General features: G+C 38.9%; 2 protein-coding genes across 4 annotated transcripts in view; one reads left to right on the top strand and one right to left on the bottom strand.

Moving 5' to 3' along the window:
• The window catches only part of COL4A5 (collagen type IV alpha 5 chain), an 88,200-nt gene extending 77,912 nt beyond the window's left edge, over positions 1-10,288 (bottom strand). Inside the window, exon 1 of the mRNA XM_014258760.2 lies at positions 10,096-10,288. Within this exon, the coding sequence (XP_014114235.2) occupies positions 10,096-10,188 (93 nt within the window). The 5' untranslated portion in view covers positions 10,189-10,288. The remainder of the gene's footprint in view (positions 1-10,095) is intronic.
• Positions 10,289-10,441: 153 nt separating this feature from the next.
• Positions 10,442-26,658, top strand: part of COL4A6 (collagen type IV alpha 6 chain) — a 141,324-nt gene continuing 125,107 nt past the window's right edge. For 2 of the 3 annotated variants that reach the window (XM_088062868.1, XM_088062865.1), the window contains exons 1-2: positions 10,593-10,977; positions 11,054-11,102. In XM_088062868.1, the coding sequence (XP_087918994.1) occupies positions 10,964-10,977; positions 11,054-11,102 (63 nt within the window). In that variant the 5' untranslated portion in view covers positions 10,593-10,963. Of the gene's footprint in view, positions 10,562-10,592; positions 10,978-11,053; positions 11,103-26,658 lie in introns of those variants that run through there. The other variant, XM_088062867.1, reaches the window with a different exon arrangement.

Here is a 26,658-nt window from a genome sequence, read left to right as displayed (position 1 = left end):
CTGAGGCTCTGAGATGGCTTGATTCCACAGATGATGTTCAGTGGAGATGCTCTCAGGCCACTCACAAAAGAGGTCCCTGCTTGGGTGCCAGCTGTGGCGGTGAAGCAGGAGCTGCTGAGACCACTGCCTTCCCGAGAGCTTTTTGTCTCCACTGGGAAGGGATAGCTCTGAGCACCAAGCACTCACACACCACAATGTTGTCTGAGGGACAAGGAATAAGTACAAGAGGGGTTCTTTGTATGGTATTCCTGTTGAGTTTATTGATCTCACACAGAATGGAACCAGGGAAAAAGAACCAAGAATAAAGGAGGGTCCAGGGTTATATACTAACCAGGAAGGGCAGAGCATCACATCTGAGGGCCAATGGGTTTAGGGCACAGGAGTGGTGCAGTGGCATAGCCAAAGGGTAATAGCCAGCCAGGGTCTAGGGGCAGAGTGACAAGGAATGGAGACCAATAGGAAAACCAGGAGTGGGGAACATTCTAGAATGAGGGCAGGGAGAAGGGATGGGGTACATTAACATACAGCAGCAAAGGACTGTGGGAGAACATTCCTTAAATGGGCGTCTCATCCCTGGACACCTTGTTCACAGCATCCCCTACTAACTCCTGGGATGCAATACAACAGTAGTTTTGTGGTGGGTGCCAGGTGCCCACCAAGTTCCACTATTACACCTCAACTGGACAGGAAAGAGAAAATATAACAAAAGGTTCCTGGGCCAAGACAAGGATATGGAGAGGTCATTCCGCAATTAGCATCACAAGTAAAACAGACTTAGGGAAATAAATTTTATTGCCAATCAAATGTCAGTGTAGGGCAATGAGAAAGAATTTTTAAAAAAGACCTTCCAACACCTTGCTCGTGTCTTACTTCTTCCCAGGCTTAAGTTCACTCTCAATTTCTTCATTCCTACCCTCCAGCAGCACAGGAGGACTGGGGATGAGGGTTCTGGTCAGTATTGTCTCTTCATTATCAATTTCTAATTATTTCATTCAGAAAATTCATCTTTACATTTTAAGATTCTGTATTGATTCTTTTAGCAACTGATGATTACACTCCTGAACATCACCAAAAACTTAATGGCATTCTTATTGTTTTAAGTCATTTTCTACCAAAACTATCAGCATACTCAGAGTCACAGAGTAAGCCGAGTTGGAAGGGACTGTCAAGAATCGAGAGTCCAGCTCCTGGGCCTGCTTAGCACCATCCCCAATAGTCACACCATGTGCCCTTTTCTTACTTCTTTCTGCTATCAAGACAAAGGTAGTTACTGAAAAGCTTGCACTAAAATTTAAAACAATGCATCTCAGATTCATCTGCTTATTATGTTACATCTGCTTAGTCCAACTGTTTAAAAAGACAGGGGGGAAAAAGTATTACTATTTCCATTACTATTTCTACAACAGACTGTGCTCTTCTTTCACAATTACTTCTGTACCATATCAGCAATCTAAGGTTCTTTAAAGAGTCCTGTTTCATTATTGTGATTTTTGGGTACAGTATGCCAATGTCCTGAGCATGACTAGACCCATTAACATGCATTTTCTTAGTCGAGCATAAATAAGTTTTCTAGGTTCACTTAGGATACAAAAATTCATGCATTAGCCAGTGATGTTTTAACACTTTGTTACTACCACTGCTTTAAGAGTTTGAAAGATTCTAGAACAGAAAAGTAACTTTCTGCTGATACAGGAGTGTAGTCCATTCTATTGCCAAGAAGTTTTCATTAGCATTCTGGTTCAGAAACTAAATGAAATTATGTATATACTTGTCCTTCAATCAAAATTACAAAAAAACTCTTCCATGAAAACAAATATCAACTTCTGCCATGGATGTTTTCACTGTGTGTCTGGGCAGACTCTGGGCACAGACTTCTAGGATCTTTCATGACACTACCTTCCCTATTAAAAAAGGCACCAAATGAACATCGGAAGTTAAACTACCAAAATAAAACACACTCAAGCCTTGCAACTTAAAGAATCACAGAACGAACTAGGCTGGAAAAGACCTTTAAGATTATCTAGTCCAACCTACGACCTAACCTAACACCTCCTCATCAACTAAACCATGGTACTGAGTGCCATGTTGTCTTTTTTTAAAGATCTCCAGGGACAGTGACTCCACCTCCCTGGGCAGACGATCCCATTGCCCACTCACTCTTTCAGTGAGGAATTTCTTTCTAACATCTAACCTAAACTTCCCTTGGTGCAGCTTAAGACTGTGTCCTCTCATTCTGTCAGTTGTTGCCTGGGAGACCAACCACCACTTGTCTACAATCACCTTTTATGTAGCTGTAGAGAGTGATAAGGTCACCCATGAGTCTCCTTTTTTCCAGGCTAACTTCTCATCCTCTCTAGATTTTCTCATTAATTTAAATATTTTTAAATTCTTAAGTCATTAAATTAGTAACGGTTTTGCAGAAATCTCAAGTTCTTTCCTCATGTCTGACGACACAGTGGAAAGAGATGGCAAAATCAAATACAAATTCTCATTTCTCTGTGCAGTGCGCAGAGCTTCCTTTTCCTTCTGAATAGCTTTGCCTTTAAGGTTGAATACACAAGAGAAGTGTTTTAACTAATTCAGAATAAGTATTTTCTATTATTAATTCCTATTTTCTGAATGACAGCTAGAAATTACCTTTCAGAAACAATGGCTTCTGCTGTCTTTCTGTGTGACAAGTTGGTTCTAAGTAAGTTGACACAAAAAAACCCACTGCCTCATAAAATGAATTATTTTTAAGATATTTTAAAACTGAGTTCATAAGTTCTTTCACCCCAACATTGTTTCACAGTGGCATTTCTTGTCAGAACATCGCAATTTCTGGAAGATGGAGGCTTGTCTAGCCTTGCCTGCAAGTCATGTTAGTTTTAATTGCTTTACTTAAAGTGATTTAATTGTGGGTTTTCATAATTGCTACTTTAACTCAAGGTGTAGAAAGAATGCAGTTCATGGTGGTCATTTTCTTCCCTTCTATCACATTCCTGAAGGATTTAAGTGCATGAAGAGAAAGGTTTGCTTTTGAAGAATGAATGCTGTATTTGACACAGACCCATGCTAGATACAAATATACTTACAACTCCTGAAATAAAGACTCTTCTAATGAGGGAACACAAGCCTTCATTGCTAACATGGTGAATCACAAAAAATCAACTATAACTGTGGAATTAATGGTTGCCTAAACGTGGCAACTTTAGTTAATAACAAATGCTTATATTTTCACACAGAATGCAGGAGTTGGAGTGGATAGGAACCAGAATAGATAGAAATAAAACTAACTATTCTGAATATACTATAGACTTTTGACATTTGCAGAGTACTGGAGAAATGCAGGCAATTTCTGTATATATAATTACTCCTCATTTCCCTAACAATTTTTAAGGAGTCCTGGATTCCAAGTCACAAGTTCTGCATCATGCTGCTTATACTATAATACAAAATAAGTTACTACTTCATACAAACTAAGACTCATCAGTCATGTCTTTCTAGATTAATACAGAAAAGTAGAAAACTCCTACTATAAGAAAAGCATGAATGAGTGGATAACAGAAAAAAGACTGCCAGCCTACAGCACTGCAGGCAAGCAAAAAAACCACAGCACTCATTGGTAACTTATTATTCCAAACATCTAGCTAATGACTTGAAACAGCGTTCAAAATTCATCATTATTACAAGGGCTCAGTACAATTTCTGTCAGTACAAATGTTGTAGGTTACTTCACTTTAGCACTACAGTTGCAGATAAAGCCAAAATGTTATACTTTGGATAATAAAGTTCTATATTTTTGTCCAACCCAGTAACCATATAAAAGGAGCATCAAACTGAAAAATAAGCTAGAAAGGAAGATCTGCATAGTTCTGTTTCATTTTCTATACAAAAGCACTAAGATATTGTAACTGCTGCCACTTATAGTAGTAGTTCCTTAAACAAGCTGAGTTGGAGTCTCTTTGAAGCTTTATCTTTCTCATGAATGGCTCTGAATCTCTGAAATGAAGCCATTCCATTGTAGCTCTGGTTATTTGCCATGGCTCTCAGGTGAGTCTGTGCAGTAAACAGCACCAAATGGACCTGCCAAACCACGACTTCTCCTACCAATTAAGTGATCTTATCTATCAGAACTAAATCTCCAAATACCTCAGTACCACAGTAGAAAAAGAGATGCCAAGACATGAAAGTCTTGGTTTCATACCAGTGAAGCACATAAAAAGAAACCAAGCATTTCCTCCATGTTCACTGCTCCTCCTGGAGAAGTGGTGTCTACCACATCCATAGACATCAACAGCAACCAAAGGTTGTACAAGTCTGGTTTCTAAAAGCATCTAAATTCTCTAGGAAGCAGTACAGCATCTTTCACACATTAAGGGTGTGGCTTAAAATTAAGATTCACCTTGCTAAAAACTAAAGCCAATCCTAGAACAAACATGTTTAAACATGTTATTAAACATGTTCCAACATGTTTAATGCATTTCAGCAGAAAATCCAGACAGATACTGACACTGGCAAAAACACTTACTAAGCTGTGTTCAGGCAGGAAAGTGAAAAAGCCTTGGCTTATCTTGAGAAAGCAGGATTTCAGCAGAGCCACAGCAGCAAAGCTTAACTAGTATGCACTGGAGTCATGTTAGACAAGAGTAGGACAGTTCTGCACATCTAGCTATACCTCAATAAAAGGAATCATTCTGTAGATAATAAACTAGAACCAAAAGTAAAACAGCAAAGTGTGTTGCACACAGATGCCTTTTACAGTGCTAGGAGAGAGAAGAGATTGAAATTCAAGTCTGACATTTGAATTCTCTGTAGAGATTAGGTAGAAGAAACAAAATACAGATGAGAGACTAAACTATTTCCCTTGCCCTCCAAAGGGAAGGGACAAAGAAATCCAACAACAGAGCTGCAATAACGAAGAGACTTCAAGTGAGCTGAAATCCATAGCTTTAAAGTGCCTTTCTTTCCAGCTCCTAACACGCCTCAAGTTAAAAAAAAAAATCCCAAACCAAAACTCCTAAATATTGTCTATATTGCCACTACAATTTCTTTTCTGTTCCACTATAACATAATAATATACATACAAACACACACTTTTTAAGATACCTCCACAAAAGTGGAATACAAAATTAAAATTCTGAATGCTATGGGCTGACAACTTAAGAGAAGATTTCTGATTAGCTGAAACTAAATGAAAAAAACCAAAAAGATTTAATCTGATACCTTCCAATCTGCAATTTAGCTTAATGAATTATGATTAAATTTTCATTACTGGATATGAAAATTGTCTTAACAGAAGGTACAACTAGGAGCACAACTGTACTTGCACATAATTTTAGACTTTTAGGATAATTCAGGCTGGAAGGAGCCTTGGGGTTATTTAGTCCAGTCTCCTACTCAAAACATGGAAAAAGAGAGGCTTCATAACTAGGAATCACACAATTTCAGTCTTTTTGAAGCAGACTAAAGGTATGTCTACTAATACATTAGTTTCAGCATCATACCTTCTGGAAGAAGAGAGAGTAAAGGATTAACAGGCTTAAGCTACAGAGTAAAACTTGTAATACAGTTTTGCAATTACCTAATTGCCCTTCATTCATCTCTTAAAATTAAGATCACATCCCACAGTCTTTGCTTCTTGCAGCTCCTCACAACAAGTTGTCCAAGAAAGACTTAAGCTCTGCAAGAAAGAATCAATTGCAAAGCAATTTCTTTTAAATAAGCTATAGATTTCTTTTTATAAACAGAACCCTTTTTTCTTCATCTCAGCTATGTTTATTCTGATGACAGTTTCATGTTACACTGAAGCTTTTTCTTCACACACTTAGCCATTACATACCCAGGATACTCATCACATTGCCTTTTTTTCAGACACTGCCCTGTACCAATAATATTAAATAAGGTTTAATTGCATTGCAAACATTTCACAGGAGGGTAGAGAATGCTGCTTAGTGATCCTTAAAACTGCATAAGCACTCTATCTTTTGAACAAGTTTTATTTCAGGTACTCTTGAGAATAGATGGTTATAGCACTAAAAAGTCTGCAGTCAACACCAAATTGCCAAACACTGCATTGAGCAGGAACTTCAAAGGACTCCAGTAAATGTTACTGAGTCCACACAACCTTATGAAGCAGACAAGCAAGCAGTGTCTTAATTCAAAGCAATCTTGTCTGGTATTATCACCACTGGGAGAGGCTGCTTTCTATACAGTGCACTTGTGCAATACCATTCCTAGAAAATATACGTGAGTATTGCCTGGGTATCTATTTTTGGGGTGACTAGTGGAGAGTTTGTGCAACTGATAAAACTGGAAAAGGAAGCTTTTTTATGTCAGTGAATGAAAGGTAAAAATGCACAATGCATCTTCACTGCATATGCAAAACACATTCTTCCTTGTACTTTGCCTCAGACTGAAAATATGCACATTAGATTTGCTGGGATGCCCTTAAAGATTTCAGTAATTTTGCAATATAGAGAATTTTGCACATGTTCTAGTAAACCAAGCAACAGCTAATTGCATTACAGTAAGCATCATTGTTTATTTGTAATAGAAAAAAAAAATCACTACATAAATTTACATTTGCTGTTAAATACATTAATTAACTTTGTCCTAGGAAAATTTCCCTTTCTACTTTAAGAAAGGTAAGCAATGATTGCTTCCAGTATATAGATTATTTATTCATGACCAGGAAAACAAAAGCCTAGGAAGTTCCACTGAAATATCACTATTTCCATCATGTGGAAAAACCCAAAAAAAATACATAAATATTTTGTAAAAGATTCTCTTATGATCTAAATTGCTCTTATATTCTGCTTCATTCAGGATTCCTTGGATTTGTTAGTATTTTAGTACATCTAGAATACAACTTGAGATATAACTTTTACTATGTATCTTCAACTAAAAGCCATGAAAGGTCAAAACCAAAACACATGACAAATGACAAGTTGCAAGCAGGAGGCTTTGAGCCTTGATGTTACAAAACCAATTCTTGTGCATGACTAATCAAGACACATCTACAGAATGTCAGGATTAAATACCTTCTGAATCCATGGTACCATGTATTTATACATATGGTACCCTCTGAAATGAAAAAAAAAGAAATCTCAACTAAACTTAGAGAACTTTCATAAATAATACATTACTTCCTTAAATACAAATTATATCCATCTTGCCAGCCTGCCTTTCTATACTTGAACAACTGTTTTCAACCCTATACTTTAAGTCAAACTGGAATTATAATGGAAGGCAAAAAAAAAAAATATTGCAAACACTACTCAATTTTTACTAACTTTTGGGCTGACAAAGTCTATTTACATTTTAAAAACCTAGGCCTTAGCTACACAGGAAATTTTTCTATTATAAACCAACAGTCAATCACTAACTTCTAGTGAGTTTCATAGCACAACTGAAGAATCTAGTACGTCCATGTTCTTTAATTAAACAGGTTTCCCATTCACAGCTTGCAATCACTGTTCTATAACACAGTGTAAGTGAAAACCTGCCAGGAGAGGAAAAAATTCTGCTTATAAAAGATTGGCTTATATACATGTATGTAGATTTATATTAAAAATAGCAAGGCACTTAATGATTGAAATTGTCCATTGGAATAAGCTCTCATAACCTCTGCTGAAAGCATACAAATAAGCACTTTTTAAAATATCCTAACTTCATTAATTTATGAAACCATCTTTTATCTCATTCATTCTCCCATTCTAAAGTAAAACCATTTTCAAACTCTGAGTTACTTTTACACTGTTCATCAGTAGTAACACACTTCACTCTACATCAACTATGAGTCTGCGCAAGAGTGTGTAGCATTATCCATATACCTACTCACCAAGTTTAGACTACGGGCTGTGAAACCCAGCAATAAAATCTGAACAATTAAATCCATCCCTACTTGAGTATGAAACATTGGTTTAGATTTTTCTAATAAGTCATGGGGATTTCTCTGTGATGGGCACACTCACCAGTGTCTCAACTACATTCTGTCACTTGGTAAGTGATCACATAGCAATACACACTATTACAATAATCTGGAGCAAAGAAGATACATTTTTTTTTTTAATTGGAAATCTGACTTATGATGTTGAATAACAATTTCAAGTATTATTTGAATAAGGGCACCAGAATGACTTGAAGTTATTTGACCAAATTTTCCCCTTTTGGGGGGATGGTTCTGACAGAGTCCCAAAACAAAATTCACAGAACAGACTGTGTGTATCAAACATATTGGTAGATTTAGTCAGCCCTTTCATGGGTTGAATAATGGGTAGAATAAATTGTTGATCCCCATTAATAAGGATCAGCAACATTTAGTGTTATCACAGGAAATTCAAAAACATCAGAACACCAAGTATCGAGAAACCATTAGAAAAAACATTACAAAAGACCACTGGGATTTATGTAGATTGGAACAGAGGCATCTCTCTCTTTTCCCCACCCCCACTTAGCCCTTAGGTCTTCAGTTAATCTTACCTCACTGCAAATCCTAAAAGAGAAGCTGAAGCACAAGGTGGTGTTAAGAACCAGAAATTTTACCACTGGTTTTGTCCTTTCTTCATTTCTTCCAAGACAGGGAACTGCCTACAGGGTCACCACAGACCCTTTCTCATACCCCACAGATTCACAGTAATGACACACACAGAACTCTGCTTGGACACTTTCCTGGAGCAAGAGAAGGATCACATTTATGCACACAAATCTCCCTATCTTTGACCCCTACCTGCTAAAAGAATGAAGTCCTCTAGGTGGGACTGCCTGGCTCCTTTTTTGGGGTAGGGGTTATGGCAGGCAGGCTGGGGTAAGGCCTTACTGAACAGAGCACCAGAACAAGTGTCACAGACAATGTGCTGTTGCAGTAGCTCTCTGCATCAGTAAGCACTGCTGGCACTCCAGTTTCACTTACACTTGGGTTCCCACCTGGGCACAGTAAGGAGGGGTGGAAGAGGAAGGAGTATATTATGGCTGGTCTTTGCTTTTTCAGAGGGCAAATGAAAGGTTTACAAAGTTTCACTGTACAGAAATGCACTTCAAAGGAGAGTTCAAGACAAATAAGATTTTCAGCACCAATTACAGAACTGAAAGGGGGGGGGAGAAGCAGAATTATATTCTGCACCTATTACCATAACATTTTATGACTTTTCAACTAGAAAGGAGTCCTAAACAACAGAAATACAGATTTTTTTTTTCCAAGTAAACTTAAAAAATAGTTAAAAAAATACAGGGATCGTAAAATCTGAAATTAATGCAGCCTTTTTAGATCATTTCACCACTTGTTAACAGCTAGAGGTCTTAGTCAAATAGCCTGAAACCGGAAGCTAGAGATCACCTCTCCGACCTCTCAGTTCCAAGGCCCTGCCACTCCAGCGAAGCCGGAATAGCATCTCTTTTCGAAAGACAGAAACCCAAAGTCTCCTCCACGCTGCCTACCGTGCGCTCTCTACTAAACTGCACACATTTACCACCTCCGCTAGCACTTCCACTTGAGTTTTAAGAAAGCAGAAATGCAACCCTCGAGAAAATCAAGTCCCAGTGTGAGGCACAGTCATCCGACAAACCATACCCACATGGCTCCATCTCCCTGCCACATCCAGGTGTTACGACTACAGGCGACGGCTCAGCGGCAAGAGCTCAGACACATCTTCACGGAGTTCTTTTGGGGGGAAAAGGGGGGGGGGGGGAATCTTTCTCCTTTGTCCTGGAGGAACAGCGGGCTCAGAGCCCACACTAAGCTCACCCGGGCTTTCCCCCGCCTCACACTCCTTCCCTCCCCTGAGCCACCGGCGAGCCCAGACGTGCGGACGGCTCGCGGGTCCCGCGGGGGACGGTCCGGTCCAGTCCGACGGGGCAGCTGCGCGGGGCTCTACCCAGGAAGAGCGGCCCAGGAGTCCTAACATCAGGGGGCAGCCGGAGAGACCCTCCCGCGGCCCAGCCTCATCACCGACCCCCGCCCACCCAAGGAGCCGCCGGGCTTCTGTCAGGGGACTCCACCTACAGCCACGCCAGTCCCAGAGGGGCTCCAAAGCTCCCGCCAAGGCTCCACACCACGGACGCGCCAAGCAGGGACCGCGGCGCCTAAGGAGAGTAAGAAGGGCGCCCCACACTCACCGCCGCCGCCGCCTCCTCCTGCGGCCCCCAGCATCCCAGCAGCAGCACTAGGCAGCCAGCGGCCAAGCTACAGCTCCGCTGCCGCGGCTCCATCCTGCCAGCTTAGGAGCTCAGGGCCGGCCCTGCAGCGCGGACATAGCCCGCAGGAGCAGTGCGGCTCCCTGCAGGCGGCTCCCACCAGCCACCCCGACACCAGCGCCCACCCCTCTGCCGCACTCCCCCGCTTCTCCTGGCTCAAGTCCTCCCGGGACTACAGTATTCCTCCGCTCCGGGGGCGGGCGATGTAGGACACAGCGCTGCTACCTCCCCTTTGCAAGGAGGATACAATCCGCCCCGCCCCACCTTCCCTCGGGCGCCGCGGTTTTGCCTGCTCGAAGAGCGGGCGCTGCCTCTCCCCGCCCCGTACCTCCACCGGGCGGGCAACTGGACCCCGGACTATTTTCTTCAGCGGAAGTCGCCGGAGTGGGTGGGTGGGTGGGAGTTGTTGCCAGTGCCGGGTTGCCCCGATGGAGGTGTGGGCGGCGGGCGCGGAGCTCGCCCGGTTCAGTCTCGTCTTATCCGGTCTCACTCAGGTGCGATGCCGCTGTGGGGACTGCAGACTTTCTGCCTGGGCATGCTGTGAGTGCCTGGGCTGCGGTGCCGGGGAAAGCGAGCAGTGACCAACCCTGAAGGGGCAGCGCCGGCTGTTCCAGCCCGGCCACTATCCCGGGGCTCGGCGCCCTCGGTGCTTCGTCGTGCCGGTGGAAGGAGCACGCGAAGCGGTCGCACCGTGCCCTGCCCGCCCCGAGTGACGGCAGGCCCTCCTCTTCCTCTGGCGGGCGCAGCGGCGTGTACCCGGCTGCGCTGGTCCCCGCGGGCTGCCTGGGCCATGGGGCGCACAGGGTGAGTGCCAAGCGCAGCCCTCCCCTCCCCGCACTGCTCCCCTCCCCGCTGTGACTCTGTACCTTTGCCTCCGCAGGGCGCTGGTGCTGCTGCTCCTCTGGCTGGGCGCGGAGCTGGCGAGTGCGGTAAGTGTGTGCAGGTCCCGGCCTCAACAGTGCTCGCTGGAGGTGAGCGTGCCTGGTCAAACTTGTCGGAGTTTGGGCATCCTTCGGCCAGAAAAAGACGTATCCCCGCCCCCCTCTAAAAGATGCGCAGATTTAATTTTTTTTTTTTTTAATTGCTGTACACCTCTGCTCCGGAATTCCTTTGTGCCTTCTACTCTACTTTGACTAGCTTCTGAAAAGTACACTGCGTGGAAGATCGTCTTTGTGCAATGTAACAGCTTTTCGTGTCTGATTGCGTGATCACTGTCTCTCTTTGCAACTGACTACCTTTAGTTCTTTTTTAGCATCTCCTCAAACCTTGCAGTTTGTTTTATTATAAATAGCGGACTCTCTTGGTAGGCTCTTGTTCACAAGGGATCCAATCCAAAACATGGCATAACTAAGTAAAAGAGATGTGAGAAATTAAAGGATGAAGCTTTTAAGTGTTATATCAAGGTTCATGACTATGGATTAGTAAATATGTTTTAAATTCTAAGTTGGTATAGAGAAACAATGACTTTATGATCTATCTGACAACTTTATGACATAAAGTCATAAATGGATTTTCTCTTGCTGTTCCCAATTAATGTTTAAACAGAGTAGTAGGGGACTACAGATTTTTTAAATATTCATAATTTTCTTTTTTTTTGGTGTTGCAATAGATTTTCTGCAGCTTGAATCTGCAATTGTTAGCCTACTTAACTAGTGAATAAATCTGTAGCCTAAATCAAGTGTCCAACTGATGTACAGTCAGCAGTTCAAAAAGCACTTCTTTGTTATATTGTAGTGTAAATTAAGATTGGGCAATAATGTTTGTGATGTGGATTTTATAGTGTAAATACAATATTGAATTAATGTTAGTATAATATGTTTTAAGTATGCTTGTTTTGATTCAACTTCAGACAGATTTCTAACAAAACCAGTTGAAACATGGGTTCTTGACTCATTAGCCAATGTTTTTTTACTGCTTTTGCTACTCTTTTGATTAAGATTTTAAGGATCTATAACATTTCTGTGCAACTGAGATAAAAATCTTTTGAAAACGCTTTAATAACAGAGGGGTTTATACTTTTTATAAATAGGAAAGGCTTGATAATGTTTTGCATTTATCATAAACAATTGCACTAGTAGAATTTCATCATCCTGATCAGGTGGTAGTTACCAGCTCTAATCTTCTCAAAGATTAAAAGATTAGAGAGTTTTATTCAACAAAAGCAAGAACTATTCTACTAAGAGTTCTTACTGCAGTGTAATCTAGGTAAAAATTACTTTTATAAGGCAAGTACTTCAAAGGCAAATGTTGAAATTATTTTGAAACAAATGTGCCACATTTTGCAATCATTTATTTAAATTTATGTGATATGGGAGTGAAATTATTGTTGATTGATGCGGATATAGCTAACAGCAGATTTTCAATTGTTTGCTTCAATTTTGCTCCATATCTGTTGGAAAACATCTCTTAAGCAGTCAGATTTCTGTTAGTTCTTTAACATCTTTCACTGCCCATAAAGGGATTCTTGTTGATTAAGTACATCACAATAATTAAAATTAATATCTACCTGATATTTCTAAGTCCTCCTGAGAGTTTTCTTCTGTGTTAGAAAACAACGAAAATCTTAGTTGCTGAGTAATCAGTCTAAAAATATGAAGAAACAGAAATAGGTCCATAAAATACTTTGTGCTTTATATGTCTAAGCAAGTAATGGATTTAATGATTTCTGTTAAAATGCTGTCAAACATACCCAGCAGGAAAGAGTAAAACTATATTTTTGTCAACTTCAGATACAGCAATAGGTTAATAATTGACTTTCTGGTATCACTGATTTAAAAACTAATTCTAACACCTTCCAGCATGAAGAAAGCTGTTAAGAAAAAGTACTGGTGATTGAACTTGCACTAAATAGAGCTTTTTTTAGGAAAACTAGGATCTCTGAAACATTTCTCAATACATCTTTGGTGTATAATTTGATGTGCTGGAGCATAGTGAAGTATAATGTCAATAAAATGAGGTTAAAACTTTAGGTTAAGGAGTAACAACTTCTAGAAGACTATTCACAGAGACAGTCAACTTATTGCTGAAGATGGTGTAATTTATAACTTTGTTCATATTTTTTTCTTTTAAATAATCTCATTTCAAAAACTTACCTGTTGTAAAAGTGTTGTTCCAAGTTCTTGAGCACTCTTTAGGAATGGTGCTGTGGACATGACTAATATATGCAGTGGCTGGCACATCAGGCCAACATCTTGTATGAAAGCTGGCTTTGATTCAGAGGTCTCAGTTATCAGGTGTAGTCATCTCCCTTTCGGTAAGAATAAGATTTTAATGTGTATCTGAATTAAGATCTCATTAATAATTATTTTTCTTGGGTATAAATTATGATCTATTTTGAATGGCAGTGCAAAATTAGTCTTGTAACATGATCTCTGTTTTCCTGAAGTAAATGTTGGAAACATGAATAACTTGCTGTTACACATGGGGTTACTTGGCAGAGATATTGTTACCCTGTAGACCAATTGCTGAGAGTGACCTAAGAGTTTACCCCTAATAGCTTTCAGCCTGGAGTCCTCCAGAACCTATGCTTCTTTCATAGTTTCAATTCTTTATAAGCAATAATTTTCATTTATAATTTATAATAATTTCATTAATAATGAACCAGGACCATCAGTGCAAGATTCTGTGCAAACACAAAACAACAATGTAGTGCTATCTTCGAGATGTTCACTGCACTAAGACATGTCACTAAAGTTTGTCCAAAGGTAGGGCAGATAACAGAAAATATCGGAACAGTGCAAGAAGGCAGGGATTTGCCTTGGCTAATCACTGTCTTCCCCTGAGGCTTTTGCAGACTACAATGTAGAGTTTTTAGGAGAGGGACTTTTAAAAGCATAATCAGAGTTTTGCTGATGTTTCTGGGGTGTCATAAATGTGAGGTGGAGCATGTGCTGAAAATGATCACCAAACCAAGAGACAGCCTCTTTGTAATGAAATTTGAGATTCATGCCCCTTCACAAAGCTCTCAGCTGAGCTGCGTTGTAGTCCTGTGCTGTCATTCTGTGCCCCCTCGAGAGCATACATAACATACAGGTGAGATGGTATCTCCTCATTTATTTATTTTCTGTTGTTGTTGAGCTAGTTGAGCACACCTGGAATACATCCTAGTTTTGATGCCTAAATAACTACTTTTAGCACTTTGAGGACTTATTGTCACACACATTCTGTTGGAACAACTGAGCTCAACTGAGCTTTCAGATGGAGTTTGGTAAGGTTTTTTCTATAAGTAGACTTCATGTACTATTGCAAATCTTTCAAATCTGAGTGGGGTTTTTTGTTATTTTGTGGTCTTTTTGTTTGGGATTTTTTTTTTTTTTTTTAGCTAATAAATGTGCAGATTAACTAGAGCCACTTTTCCTAGCACTTGATATCTTGTTCAGCAGAACAACTTCAGTATCCAAGTAAGGTGAACAAAAATTGTGTGCTAAAACCAGTTCTGGGAAGTCTGCTCTATTCTGAGTAACCAATTTTGAGAAGCTCTGCTAGATTGTGTCAAGCTAGCCCAAGTGATCTTATTTATCTATGCATTAATATATCCTAGGTTTTATGTTTGTTTTCTATTTTATATCTGTGATACGAATGCTTCATAGTGTCTTTTCCTTTAATATGTACTGGACCAGCTTAATTGAACTCAACTCCCTGTTTTCAATGGCCAAACATAAACTTTTTTCCAGAGTCCCTGACATAGGGGAGAAATTAGCTGTTTAATTGTGGATATTTAAAACCAGAGTTGCAGCTCTTACTGTAACTCTTTCCAATTCAGTTTCTGCCAATATTATGTTATCCATTAAGAGGTATTTATAAAGTTTTGACCTTTCCATTGCCATTTTAATTAGTGCTTATAAGTATGAAACCCTTCTGTATCTTGACTTTTACAATGTATATTTATGTAGCCATAAGCTTTATTGGGAAAAAACTAGTATCTACAGTAAAGAAGGAGTCTACAGAATTCAAGAAATAATATAAAATACCAACCTAATCTTATAAATGTCAGGATTTGTTTACCAGATAAGGCAGCTTCTAATCTATAGGAATGCATGGCTGTGGAGACACTTGATGAAGATTCACATCCTGCATTGAGGATGGTCCTTCTGCAAAGGTCACGTTTGAGTAACAATAGGTCTATGGTGAAATAATAAGAATTATACTCTGGTTCTGTAGCAAAATAAGGAGAATTACTAAAAAAAGAAACTGATTATTGATGACTGTGCTAATATTGCAGCTCTTGCTAAGACATTGCATTTTAGGGGAAGTTTTCATTTAAATCTGAGTATACTTTCCCATTTGAACAAATAATTGCTTATTTGCTGAATATTTTCTGTGTGCTGAAGACAATTGAGCAACTGGCATTTTATTTGGTGCTCAGATACTGTGTCAGGTTACAGCAGCTATGAAATAAAGTTATGCATGTGATTGTATTCTGAAAAGCTTTTGTGATATCATTATCTGTTTAAGGCTGTGGCTGCTTTTCGTATGGGTGTGAGAGGCACTGTTTGACCTGAAGAAGCATTTTATTTCCTCTTGTGGACAATCATTGGCACCAGCCGCTGTGTTACCTTGACTTAAGAACTGCTATTGTTATGCCGGTGTCCCTAAAGGAGGCAGAGCATTTAATGCTGGGGCTTCTCCCCCTTTATCCATGTTTGATATAGAGAATCCCTTCATGAGTAGGGTTTGGTAATGCCTGTATCTCAGCTTAAATGTTATAATGATGACTGAGAACTAAAAATAAGAATTTTTTTGAGCTTTCATTTGTTGATTGTTTTCAAGCTCTCTGAAAATTAAATCTCAAAAGAAGGACTATTATTGTGGAAAAAAAATAAAATGAAAGCTTTTCAGTTAGTTGTGGAAGGGATTGTTCTAGCAAGCTCAGTCTGTGTTTCAAAAGGGATTAGGAGGCTGAATTGCTTGTTAGAGGGTACCTGCAAAATGCAGTCTTGATAGTGACTGACGTGTTGAATATTATTGGAGGAAGATCAGTGGGAAGGGAGATCAGGCATTGACATTATGAATTTAATTTCTTTAGGTGGTTGGGGCTTTGTTTTGGTTTTTTGTGTCTGGTTTTTTTTTTCCTAGATACCCATATAACCCAAAAAGGCTCTCTCCTGGAAAAGCAATAAACCCTGACAGAGCTTTACATACTGCTTTCCACTTAGATGTCTGAACAGAAAGAGCATTTAGAGTGGAATCATTCAGTTCTTGTTACCTTTACCCTGCAAAAAAGGAAATTTAGAGATGTAGGCAAAAAATCTGAAAATATATGGGAAAAGCAAATAATTTGTTCCTGTGCTTTTTGCACAGACTTCCTGCAGTTCAGCCTGCATGACTTCCCCTTCTCTGATGGTGCAATTTATATGGAAGTTGTATTGCTGCAGTTTCCAGGAGCTGTGTTTAACTTTCCACTTTAAAAAGTTGTTGACAATAATCTACTAGTTATAATCAAATTCATCTTTTCAGAATGGTTTCCTCTTCTCTCAGGTCTGAAAAAACACAAAGAGGAAACATAAATACCAAGTCAAAGGAACTGTTTCATAGATCTACTTCTTGTTTGGCTTCTTTGCCACAATTTTTAACAGTTCTTGCTGGTCAGAGGCAACTTTGCTGGCCTTCTGATGCTTCTCATATCCAAATAGATCCAAAGCTGTAGACATACCTCTGGTCTGTTCTTCCCTTCTTGTTGTTTCTGCAGAATTTTGATTAGCTTTGGTTGTGTCAGCCTCTTGGGGCCACTAAACCAGCACCATCCATTTTGCAGTCTCTGCTCACTTGGTTCCCTTAACACTGACAATCAACTCTGTGAGCCAAGTTGGTCTGATTTGCTTCAGTCCACTGAGATGTCAATAGCTACTGTATTCTGAGTTTGCCTTATTCATTCACTGCTCTATTTTCTCCTATTTGGCTGGAATCTACTGCACTTTATACAGCCTCCAGACCTTGCTTTAACGTGCTTATAAGCTCCTCTGCCTTTCTGTCTCTTCTTTGTGCTTTAATAGCCAGGGAGGCTGCCGGTATCACTGCTGTTAATCCTGCAGTGCTTTCTCTGATGCCTCACTCCCAGCAGCAGTGAGGACATGTCAGTGCGTGTTACCCAGGAATCTCTGTTGCAGAAATCTCTTTAAGAGATTTGCTTGTTGCTTTCCCCTTTAGTGTAGAAACAATTCCATGCTTGACACAAGCATTTGGCAAGACCCCAGTGTGATGCATAACACAGGTCAAATCTATTCATCATGTAGGTGTTGTAGCTGGACCAATTGGGAACTAGCTAGAAAAGACAATACATCAAAGTTTCTGTAAGGTATGAAACTAATATTTAATTTTCTTCAGTTTTGCTTATTTGTAATTTTTTGATTTGCAGTGAAGGATAAAGGTTGGAAACAAGGTAGCAACACTAACTGTTTCTCTAGTGTATTTATTTTCAGATCAAAACCTGCAGCTTTCTAGAGATTAGGATAAAGTGTTTGTACAGAGTAAGCCAAAAGCCAATTGCCTAAATTAATATCTAGCACTGTTTGGAGAGGTTGGTTTTCACGTAAAAATCAGAGGAGAGGAAAATGAAAGTGCAGTTAGACAAGGAATGGACTTATGAATGCTCCTATGCTTCTTTCAAATCTCCACAAATTAAATGTCACCAACTATTTTTTTGCTAGCAGCATCACTTTAGAGCTCTAAATAGTGACAAGTCAGTTGTCTTTTCCCAACTTTTTAAAATTACTTTTTAAAATTGTTCACATTGTATTAGAGTGTTTTCAAATTAATTTCTCACATTCTTTATCTGTTTGTTTGAATCATTGAAGTTATTATTTTTTATTAAGGTCATGCCTTCACAAGCAGTCAGGTATCTCTCTGTGAACATGAAATAATGTTTAATTCTTAAAAGAATTCTTAAATCAAAATGTTTCTTCAGTAAACTATAAAATTGTAAAAGAAGTGACGAAGCTATTAATACTTTAAATTAAAGTCTATTTAGAATTTGTAAGCTGGCAAGTAGTTTCTTTAGAAATGCATATCATTACTGTAACAAAGTTAAATAGAAACCTTTGCTGTGAAGTATTGTGCAAATACCACTTGCTCTGTAAAATATATATTTTTTTAAAAAATTTTAAAAGCAACTTGGAATTATTGATACTACTGTAATGGAAACACATCAAAACAATAGGAAGGTGAATCATTGTATTGCACTTTGATGGTTAAAGGTATCCAAAAAGCAGGGTGTGACTCAGCTGGAAGAACACAGCCTTCTGGAGCAAAAAGCAAGCTTGGGAAATTAAGAATTTATAGTAGTCTTCAGACTTTTCCATTAAAGGAGCCTGTAGGCTTTCAGGATTAACCTTCCTTGTGAAGTTTTAGACTATTATCAAAGTGTGTGTGAGGGGTTGAAAAGCTGGAACATTATCTGTAAAATCAATGTATCTCTTGTAAATGCCCTCTCCATGAAGTGCAAAATACATGAAGTGTAGATTTGGCTTGAAGGTGAGGTTGGCAGGTCCTGTATTACACTGCACAGTGTATACAGCATTTTGCATAGAAAATGCTGAGCCTTTATTACCAGAAATGATAGAACTGTGCTGAGTCTTGGTCTCGTGGGATGACTGAGGTATTTCTAGTAAGCCCTGGGTGGCAAAAGTAAGGTGCATTGTTTCTGGGGTATTTTTGGAATGCATATGCTTTTTGCTCTACTAGGGAAGTAGGTGACGCAAACACGTTGCTTGCTATTTAGCAAAAGTTTTCTATCTGTTTCCATCAGAAACACAATTTTTAAACAGCTATCTCTTCTTGTAAATTTTGTGATAATTTTTGCAAAGGAAGAGCAGTGTGTTTTGGCTTAATAAAGTCGTTTTGGTTTAATAAAGTAATTTTGGCTTAAGCTGGAAACAGCCTGTGAAATCTCTTTCTACATATGGTGCTTGGCTTTTTGCTGTGACTTGGAAAGGTGTAAGATGTAAGAAAAATGTAGAGAAAATATGATAATATGGTGATGAAAAGAAGAAGCTTTCAAACCACTCCTGTAACATATGTGTTCTTGTTAACAAAGTAAATGTCAGATCCTTAGCCTACTTTTACCACAAATAGATACAGAAAATTTCTTTGAATACCACAGAGGTTTTAAAGTTAAATGAGTTGGTGACCATAAACAGAATAGTTAATGATCTCCTCAATGTAGTGGTTATATGGTTTGCTCTGTGGTACTTTTAACAACCTTAATCTCTGTAAATGTATAATCTTGTTAGGATTAAGCCAAAATCTGCCTAGATAGAGTGAGCTCCAAACTGTGGTTTGACTGTCTCATAGTGGAGCAATTTCCATGTGAATGTATTGGCCCTGGGGCATGTGGAGTGTTGGGAGCCTTCAGCAGGAGTCTCAGGGAGCTGAGGGATTCCCATCCCATGTCTTTGTAAAATCACCTGTTTTGCAAAGACTGCCCTTCTGAGATTGTATGAACAGGGGACTGGGTCAGAATGTCTTTTAATGTGGTAGAGCATGTTTTCTATTGAAGGTAAAATGTGTTTGGAGACCCCCCATTGTGAAGAGCTGCAGGATAGGTTGAATTCTGAAATGAACGTGCCTGTTGAAGTTAGAGCAACATTTCATCTGTTTTGACCCTTCTCTAGGGTTCATTTATTTCATTCATTTTACACTGTTTCCTTATATAATACAAACAAACAAGTTGCAGTTTTTGCTTTAAAGTTCATAATCACTGATTGCCTGTCTGTGTTGTCTTTCACCCCTGAGAGATTTTTAGATCCTTGCACTGGGCCAGGTTGAGTACTGGTATTACTGTCCTGGATGTGTGAAGAAAGCTTTGCCTTAAGTCATGTATCGAATTTTGCTTCTTTGAACTGTTGCACCATGTGCTTTGTATGCCCTAAGGCTCCTCTCGAAATGAGGGGACTTGTACCATCTGCCTTTGGAGATCTTGAAAGCTCTCCAATCTTGAAAGCTCCTCTAACCAATAAGGCACAAAACTGTAAAAAGTAATTATGGCTACTTGAAGACTCTCCTTTCAGTTGCATTTTCTTCTATGGGCAAGCATGAGATTGTGAAGTTTGCAAAGAATCTGGTTGATTTTTATCTTTCAGGTTTGTGCTATCCAGCCAAGTTCTGCACATCTTTCAGAGAGAAGGGGCAAGGATTAAAATCCAGCTAGTGAATTTTAACTACAGTCTGTCAGTAGTAGAGTAGAATTACTTAGTATTTATATTGGATCTCCAGTGCTACTATAAATTTTCAACTCTATTCAAGGATGCTTTACGAATCACAAACCAAAGTGTTTACCAAGTATTTTGGATAGAAGTAAATAAAGGCTATGAAAAGGCAACTTTAAGGGTTTTTTTGGTTGTTCAGTTGAAGTTTTTATTTTTTACTAAGTCCACATTTGGAATGATTGTTTCACAGTTTTCTCTGCACAGAAGACTGTGAGCCCAGGCATCTTTGTGCAGTGATATTGGCTACAGATTTTATTTGGATTGTATGATAACATTGAATTTACCAGAGATAAATTTTCCTGAATTAGTTCTATGTTTTCTATATATAATAATGTGTTCTTTGTGAATAACCAGGCAAAATACTTCCAGCATCTGTTTCATCAAGATGTGTTCTTATAATTTCTATTAAAGAAATTTCTGTGAGAAAGTTACTTCCCTCCTCTTTGTTCCGGTATTATGAACTCACTCAGAGCAGGGCAGAGGGGTACCAGGTTTCAGGCCTAAATTCCTTTGTCAGAGGAATGTGCAGTGAGACACAGGTACAGACTAGCTCCACAACATACTTGTTTAGAGGGGCCTTTCTGCAACCCAGTAGCTCAGAGATCTCAGATTTACACCACTTCCTTATCTGTATGGTTTTGTTTTAAAAAGTGAAAACCAGAGTTTTCTTTAATTTTCAAAGGCTGGATACTTTTCTAGATAGGCAGTAGAAGTGTTTTGTTTGACTCTTAAAAGCTGTGGATGCAATTGTGAGAAAGGTAAAGACACTGCTGTCAGATGCACTGGCTACTGTGTTCAATTCAGGACACTGAGACTTTGGTCTGCGTGTTACATAGTGTCACTGGGGGCCTCATTTTCTTTTGGAATTTTATTTAGTATCTGGCATGAGTAATCCTGATTTTCCTTATATATGGAATATTATTGGCATCTTAAACCTGATTGTTTAGATGTTACCTCACACTGTATCAAAGTAGCACAAAATACCTTGAAAAAGTTGCACAGAAGCTCTGAGCTGCTTCTATTAAGTTCATCGTAAAACTATGATGAGAAAGGAATTCAAATTCTCTTTGGAGCCAGATTATCTCTGTAAGATGAAACTATCACAATTCATTCAATTACTTGACAGAGTTGTGAAGTTTACTATGCTCGCTCAGTTTATAACCACTGTAGCAGCCTCTGTTCTTGATAAGACCAAGCTCACTAATTCCTGTGTGATGCTATCAAGAAACTGTAGCAGGATATTGACTTCTATCAAATATTTTATGATTAGGGGAGGAAGCTAGTCTTTTATAGATAAAACATGAGGACTTAGTTGTGGCATAAAGAATCCTAGATTCTATTATCAATATAGCTTGATGAATGGCTTTGTGTATCTTTCTTAAATGCTCCAGACCATGTTTGTATCTATCTATCTGTATAATAATTATACTGTTCCCAGTGGTTTGTATGCCTGCTTATCAAAAATTGCATGTGTTTTAACTTTCTTTCAAGGTATTTTGCTGGAGGGAGCTGCTCTTGGAGGTAAAGGTATGCCTCCAGGCAGATAACTGTTGGTAATCCTAAAACAAATTTAGTGGGGAGTTGAATGAGTACTTGTTTGTGTTTTCCTCAAGTTCCTAAGGTGATGCAAGTATTTTTCTGCCTTGATTTTCCTAACTAATCCACTAGCTCTTCTAATATGTATGAATAGAGAATTATGATAATAACATACAAAATATGTATTTTGTAAAGACTGATCTGATTACAGGTTTGAATTTCAATTTTAATTTCACAAAACTGAAGACTTTACCTAAATCTTGTTCTTTTCTTTGCATATATTCCACTCAGGTGCCATGAGTCTGGCTAGAAATTAGTATTACTCAATAAATTAGACTGTACCAAACAGATAGCATCTGTGTAAAGAAACAGAACAAAGTTAGTGTTACTTTATTTTGTTCAAATTATAAAGGCATAATGTAAATAAAACATAAAATAGTATAGTGTTTTGCACAGGGATACAGGTGATATCACATTTTTTCCTTGAAGTAGTGCAAGAGGGTTGGGTTTAAAAGCACCAAGGATTTAGTGTCTTAACTCTACTAGCTTTAGAAAGCTATTGTTTTAACAGTAGCACATGCTATTTTTTTATTACATAAAATAAAATATTGGTTTCTCTCCCTAAAGCTTATTTGAGGAAGCTGGGACAAAACAAAATTATCTTTAAAGTATCAGGGTTTCCTCCACAGCTTTTAGGTCAGGTGCTTGCCTGTATGTAACATCTGGATGTTTGACTTAAGCACTGTTGAGGAAATCAAGAGGAAATCAGGAGATGGTTTTCCTGAGACTTGATTATCTCAGACCTGTCAGCTGTGTGGTTTCCTGCATCTTTGTAGGAAGTAATTGGCACCTGGACCTGTTTGAGTTAGGATATATGACAAGCTGGATGAAGATCTGCTTAGGAAGGTCAGAGCTGGACAGCAGGAAAGAAAAATATTAATCATACTTTCTGACTTGCAGGATCTGCTGTTTTGGTTATGTTTGGTTATGTTTTGGTTATGTTTGATGCACACTGGACACAGTTAAGTGTTCAGAACAAAGTTCAGTTTTTAAAATACAGTAATTGATTGAACCTTTTCTAAATAATGTTTTTAATTGCTGTGTCTTTGGATGAGCTGGAGTGGGAGGAGAAAAGCTGTTAAATGGAGAGAGAAATGCCAGCAGACTAGCCTGCTGCCAGGTGCCAGGAATCTTGTTTGCTGTTTCCATTTCCTAGCAGGAGGCTGTGCCTGGCCTGCGTGTGGGAGCGCATGTGTGTAGGGAGGATGGAGGGCAGCTGGTACTGATGAGTCCTCAGCAAGCCTCTGCTGCATCCCTTTTGGCAGTTCAATGTGTGATCTGTTGCAAACTTTTACAAGCACAAGATGTTTGCTTCAGTGTGAGGCAGGGAATATTTCTGTAGGGGGGTTAAATACCAACTTATGTCTTATGACAAGATAACTTATCTAACAAAATAAATTGGGTAACATCTTAATTCATTCTTTATTTCCCATTTGCACCACTCTGCAAGCCTGTGTACTTTAGAAGTAATCAAATAAAGTATGTTCTTTCTTTCAGTTACTTTTTTTAGCAAAGGTCTTAGCTGAAATCAATTTAGTGAAAAAATTAATTTGAAACCTTTCTCAGGCCATTTGGCTGAAACTTGATATTAATTAATTTAGCCATTTTTGCAGAGTACCTGTGGTATATAAGCTGCCATTGTTAGGACACCTTGGCAAAATCTGAAATGAAGTATTTTCTTTTGAGCTCACTGCTTCTAGACAGAGGAACACTCATGTAACCTTTTGTTTGGTTTTCTATAGAATTTAATTTACAAAATTTGCTGGAAAATAACCTTTTGCCCTTATTATTCATACCACAAAGGAGTCTGTGGGGTGTCAGGGTGTACAATGTACAACCACAGCTCTGCAGTGTGAAGTTGTTGTTTGTCTTTCATGGGGAGGAGGTTAGGATCCTAATGTTTGGATTAGTTCACAGCTGAATTTTTAGCTCTGATACTATTTCTCCCACTGCAAGTGTAGGCCTTGTGCCTGTCAAAGCAGGTTTGTCTGTGTGATTAATGTGGGAGTATAGATAGCTGTGAACTGTTTCTCTTGTGGTTAGAGGAAGGAAGTCTAGCACTTACCAGAAGTCCAGAGCATGCAATCGTACTCAGAATTTACTTCTCAAAAACACTCTTCAGATAGTACTTATATCAGCTTTATTAAAAATCTGTGAGATTTAAGTATCTCCATATGCGCACAGAATACGTTTTTCTCTGAAACTCACAGCTTTGTGAAGCTGTGAACTTTCTCTCATGTTTATCTAGGTTTGTAGTGCTCTCACTTGTGAACTCAGGTCACCACATCTGACCCTAGTGTGCTCTCATACATGAAAAATCAGAGTTGAAATACAATCCCTACTTCAAAAGGTTTGCAACCTGCCAGATACATGTGAAACCTAAAGAAATCCTGGGTTGCTCAGCAAGGGGCAGTCTCATCACACCAACTGTAGAATTGTGCTGCTGCTGTTTAAGAAACTGTGTACACACAGCTTCCTCTGATATTTATTCTAGTTAAGGATGGCAGCTTCTTCATCTCTAAAAACCTAGAGAATACCTGAACTAAGTGTTGTTCATGGGTACAAAAGTGGAGTTTCAAGACTGATTTTAATTTAAAATCATATACTGCAGTAGGAAGGTGTTGGTAATTATCTGGCTGTGGAAAGTCTTGGAAACAATTGTCATTGCTCCCAAAACTGTTCTTTCTCAGTATTGTGGCAGGATGGTGAGCTCAGAGCACAGCTGTGCTTTATGCTGCTGCTATGTAAATAGGGACCTTAAAAAAGGAACCTTTCTGCAACAGGATTTTATTGTTAAGCTGATTGTTGATGTGATAGCTCAGATCATAAATCTTTTGAGTCAATGATTAGCAATCCAAAAGGATAATTCTCTTCCTTGCACCAACAGAAACATTAGTCTTCTAGAAAACATCAAATTATTTAATTTACTGATGGGGAGTTTGCCCCAGCCAGAAAAGACATCTCGTTTTTCACTCTGAGAACATTGCACACTCCTCTTACACATAGAGAAATTAATCAGGGTTGTAATCCTTGGGTCAGACTAACATTAGAGTATCCAAAGCTATTATACTTGATTCAAGTGAAAATCCATGTGGGTGTATGTTTTTATACAGCAATTGCTTAATTTTGACCTCCTGGGAATCTCAAAGAACAGTGACAGCAGGTGGAAAGAGTTTTCAGGGTAAATGTGACATCATATTAGTTATTCAGTATCTCTCACTGACACTTTTTATCTTTAGAATAAGGTTAAAGGAGAAGAGGCTATTTAGCCAATCTAGTTTTGAAGCTAATTTACCCATTTAACTGAGGCATGACTTGGAAAATAACTACTAATAATCTGAGTCCTTTTATGACCAAAGGAGGATGCTAAGAGGGGTAATTTTGTGAGCATGAAGGTCAGATGACTGACTGACATAAGGAATGTCAGTGCTCACCTCTGACACAAAGATCATTTTTCATAGTGTGCACCCTGTTGTAAATTGGCATGTGAGTGTACATGAGAGATCTACAGAAGGATGGGACACAGCACAGCTGGGTACCTATTCTTTCCTTGCATTGATACTCCAGCACCTTTGAAGGATTTAATACATGTAAACTATTTCTGTAGGTCCCACTGCAGGGTGTGCAGCCCGTCCATATTTCATCACTGGAGAATGGGGGTTCACGGTAGTTATGGTAGTGACAAGACCTAATATAGCTGTTATCAGACAACAAATAAAATCGATGAAACAGGTGCTTCGTCATTGTGGACTGCAGTGTATTCCTGCAGTATTAGTGGTTTGCTTTGCAGCATACCAATAAACGTACACCTTTGGGTGGCTAGAAAAATACATGTTTTTCTCTGAAACAGTAAGGGATTTTTTAGGAAGGCTGAATTTTCTATTTGTCTTGAAATTTGACCAGGATTCAATGTCTAATAACTCCAGTATCTCTAGCTTCCTAATGGCCACCAGATGCTAGGACCTCTGGTTTTTATCTCATCTGAAAGAAGGTCTAAGTCATTAGAGCTCCTGAAAGCTCAGGATGATCTGAGATAGAAATACTTCCTGCTAATTCTCAGCCCTGTCTGTTCTATCACTTATGTTTCTGGTTAGGCTTCTTATGACAGCACAGTCGTGCTGAGATTGGGATTTTTGAGATCGGGTTAGGTGCAAAAGGTTGCAACTGTCCTGTGAGACAGACACATTCCTTTATGTCAAGGCAAGAGTTATGGTCACTATTGTCATAAAAAAGTCAAAATACATCTAAATATATTTCTCTGAGATATTTTAACAATATTGGATCTCTCCCTCAAGAATAACCTAATGATCAGCCTTTACAATAAGGATTTGTGATCAGTCATGAATTCAGAAGTAGTTTTTGTGCCAGAATTAATTAAAAAACAGCTTGCTGCTTATAATTTCAAGGAGAGATTTCATTACTAGTGAGCCTTTTCTTTTCCCCTTTGTTTTCCCTCTTTTTCTTTTCTGACCGTTAAGAAAGCAATCAAATATTAGATCATGTGCAAGAAATTAAGTATTTAATTTCTTCAGAAGGCTTCCTTCTGGGATGTTTTGCAAATCTCTGTATTTGTTGGCCTTGTAAGGAAAATATATAAACAACAATGTTCCTTCTTCAGTCCAAGTGAAGGTGTTATGCTCTTGTGTCACAATATTGAACAATAGTTTGTGAAATTCTTCTCCTGACT

The sequence above is a fragment of the Pseudopodoces humilis genome, chromosome 15, assembly GCF_049639895.1.
Source record: "Pseudopodoces humilis isolate 2021_Gansu_Grassland_sample_001 chromosome 15, ASM4963989v1, whole genome shotgun sequence".
In the NCBI taxonomy this organism is placed as follows: Eukaryota; Metazoa; Chordata; class Aves; order Passeriformes; family Paridae; genus Pseudopodoces; species Pseudopodoces humilis.
Note: the sequence above shows the minus strand (reverse complement) of the source record. Positions and strands in the feature narration are given on the sequence as shown.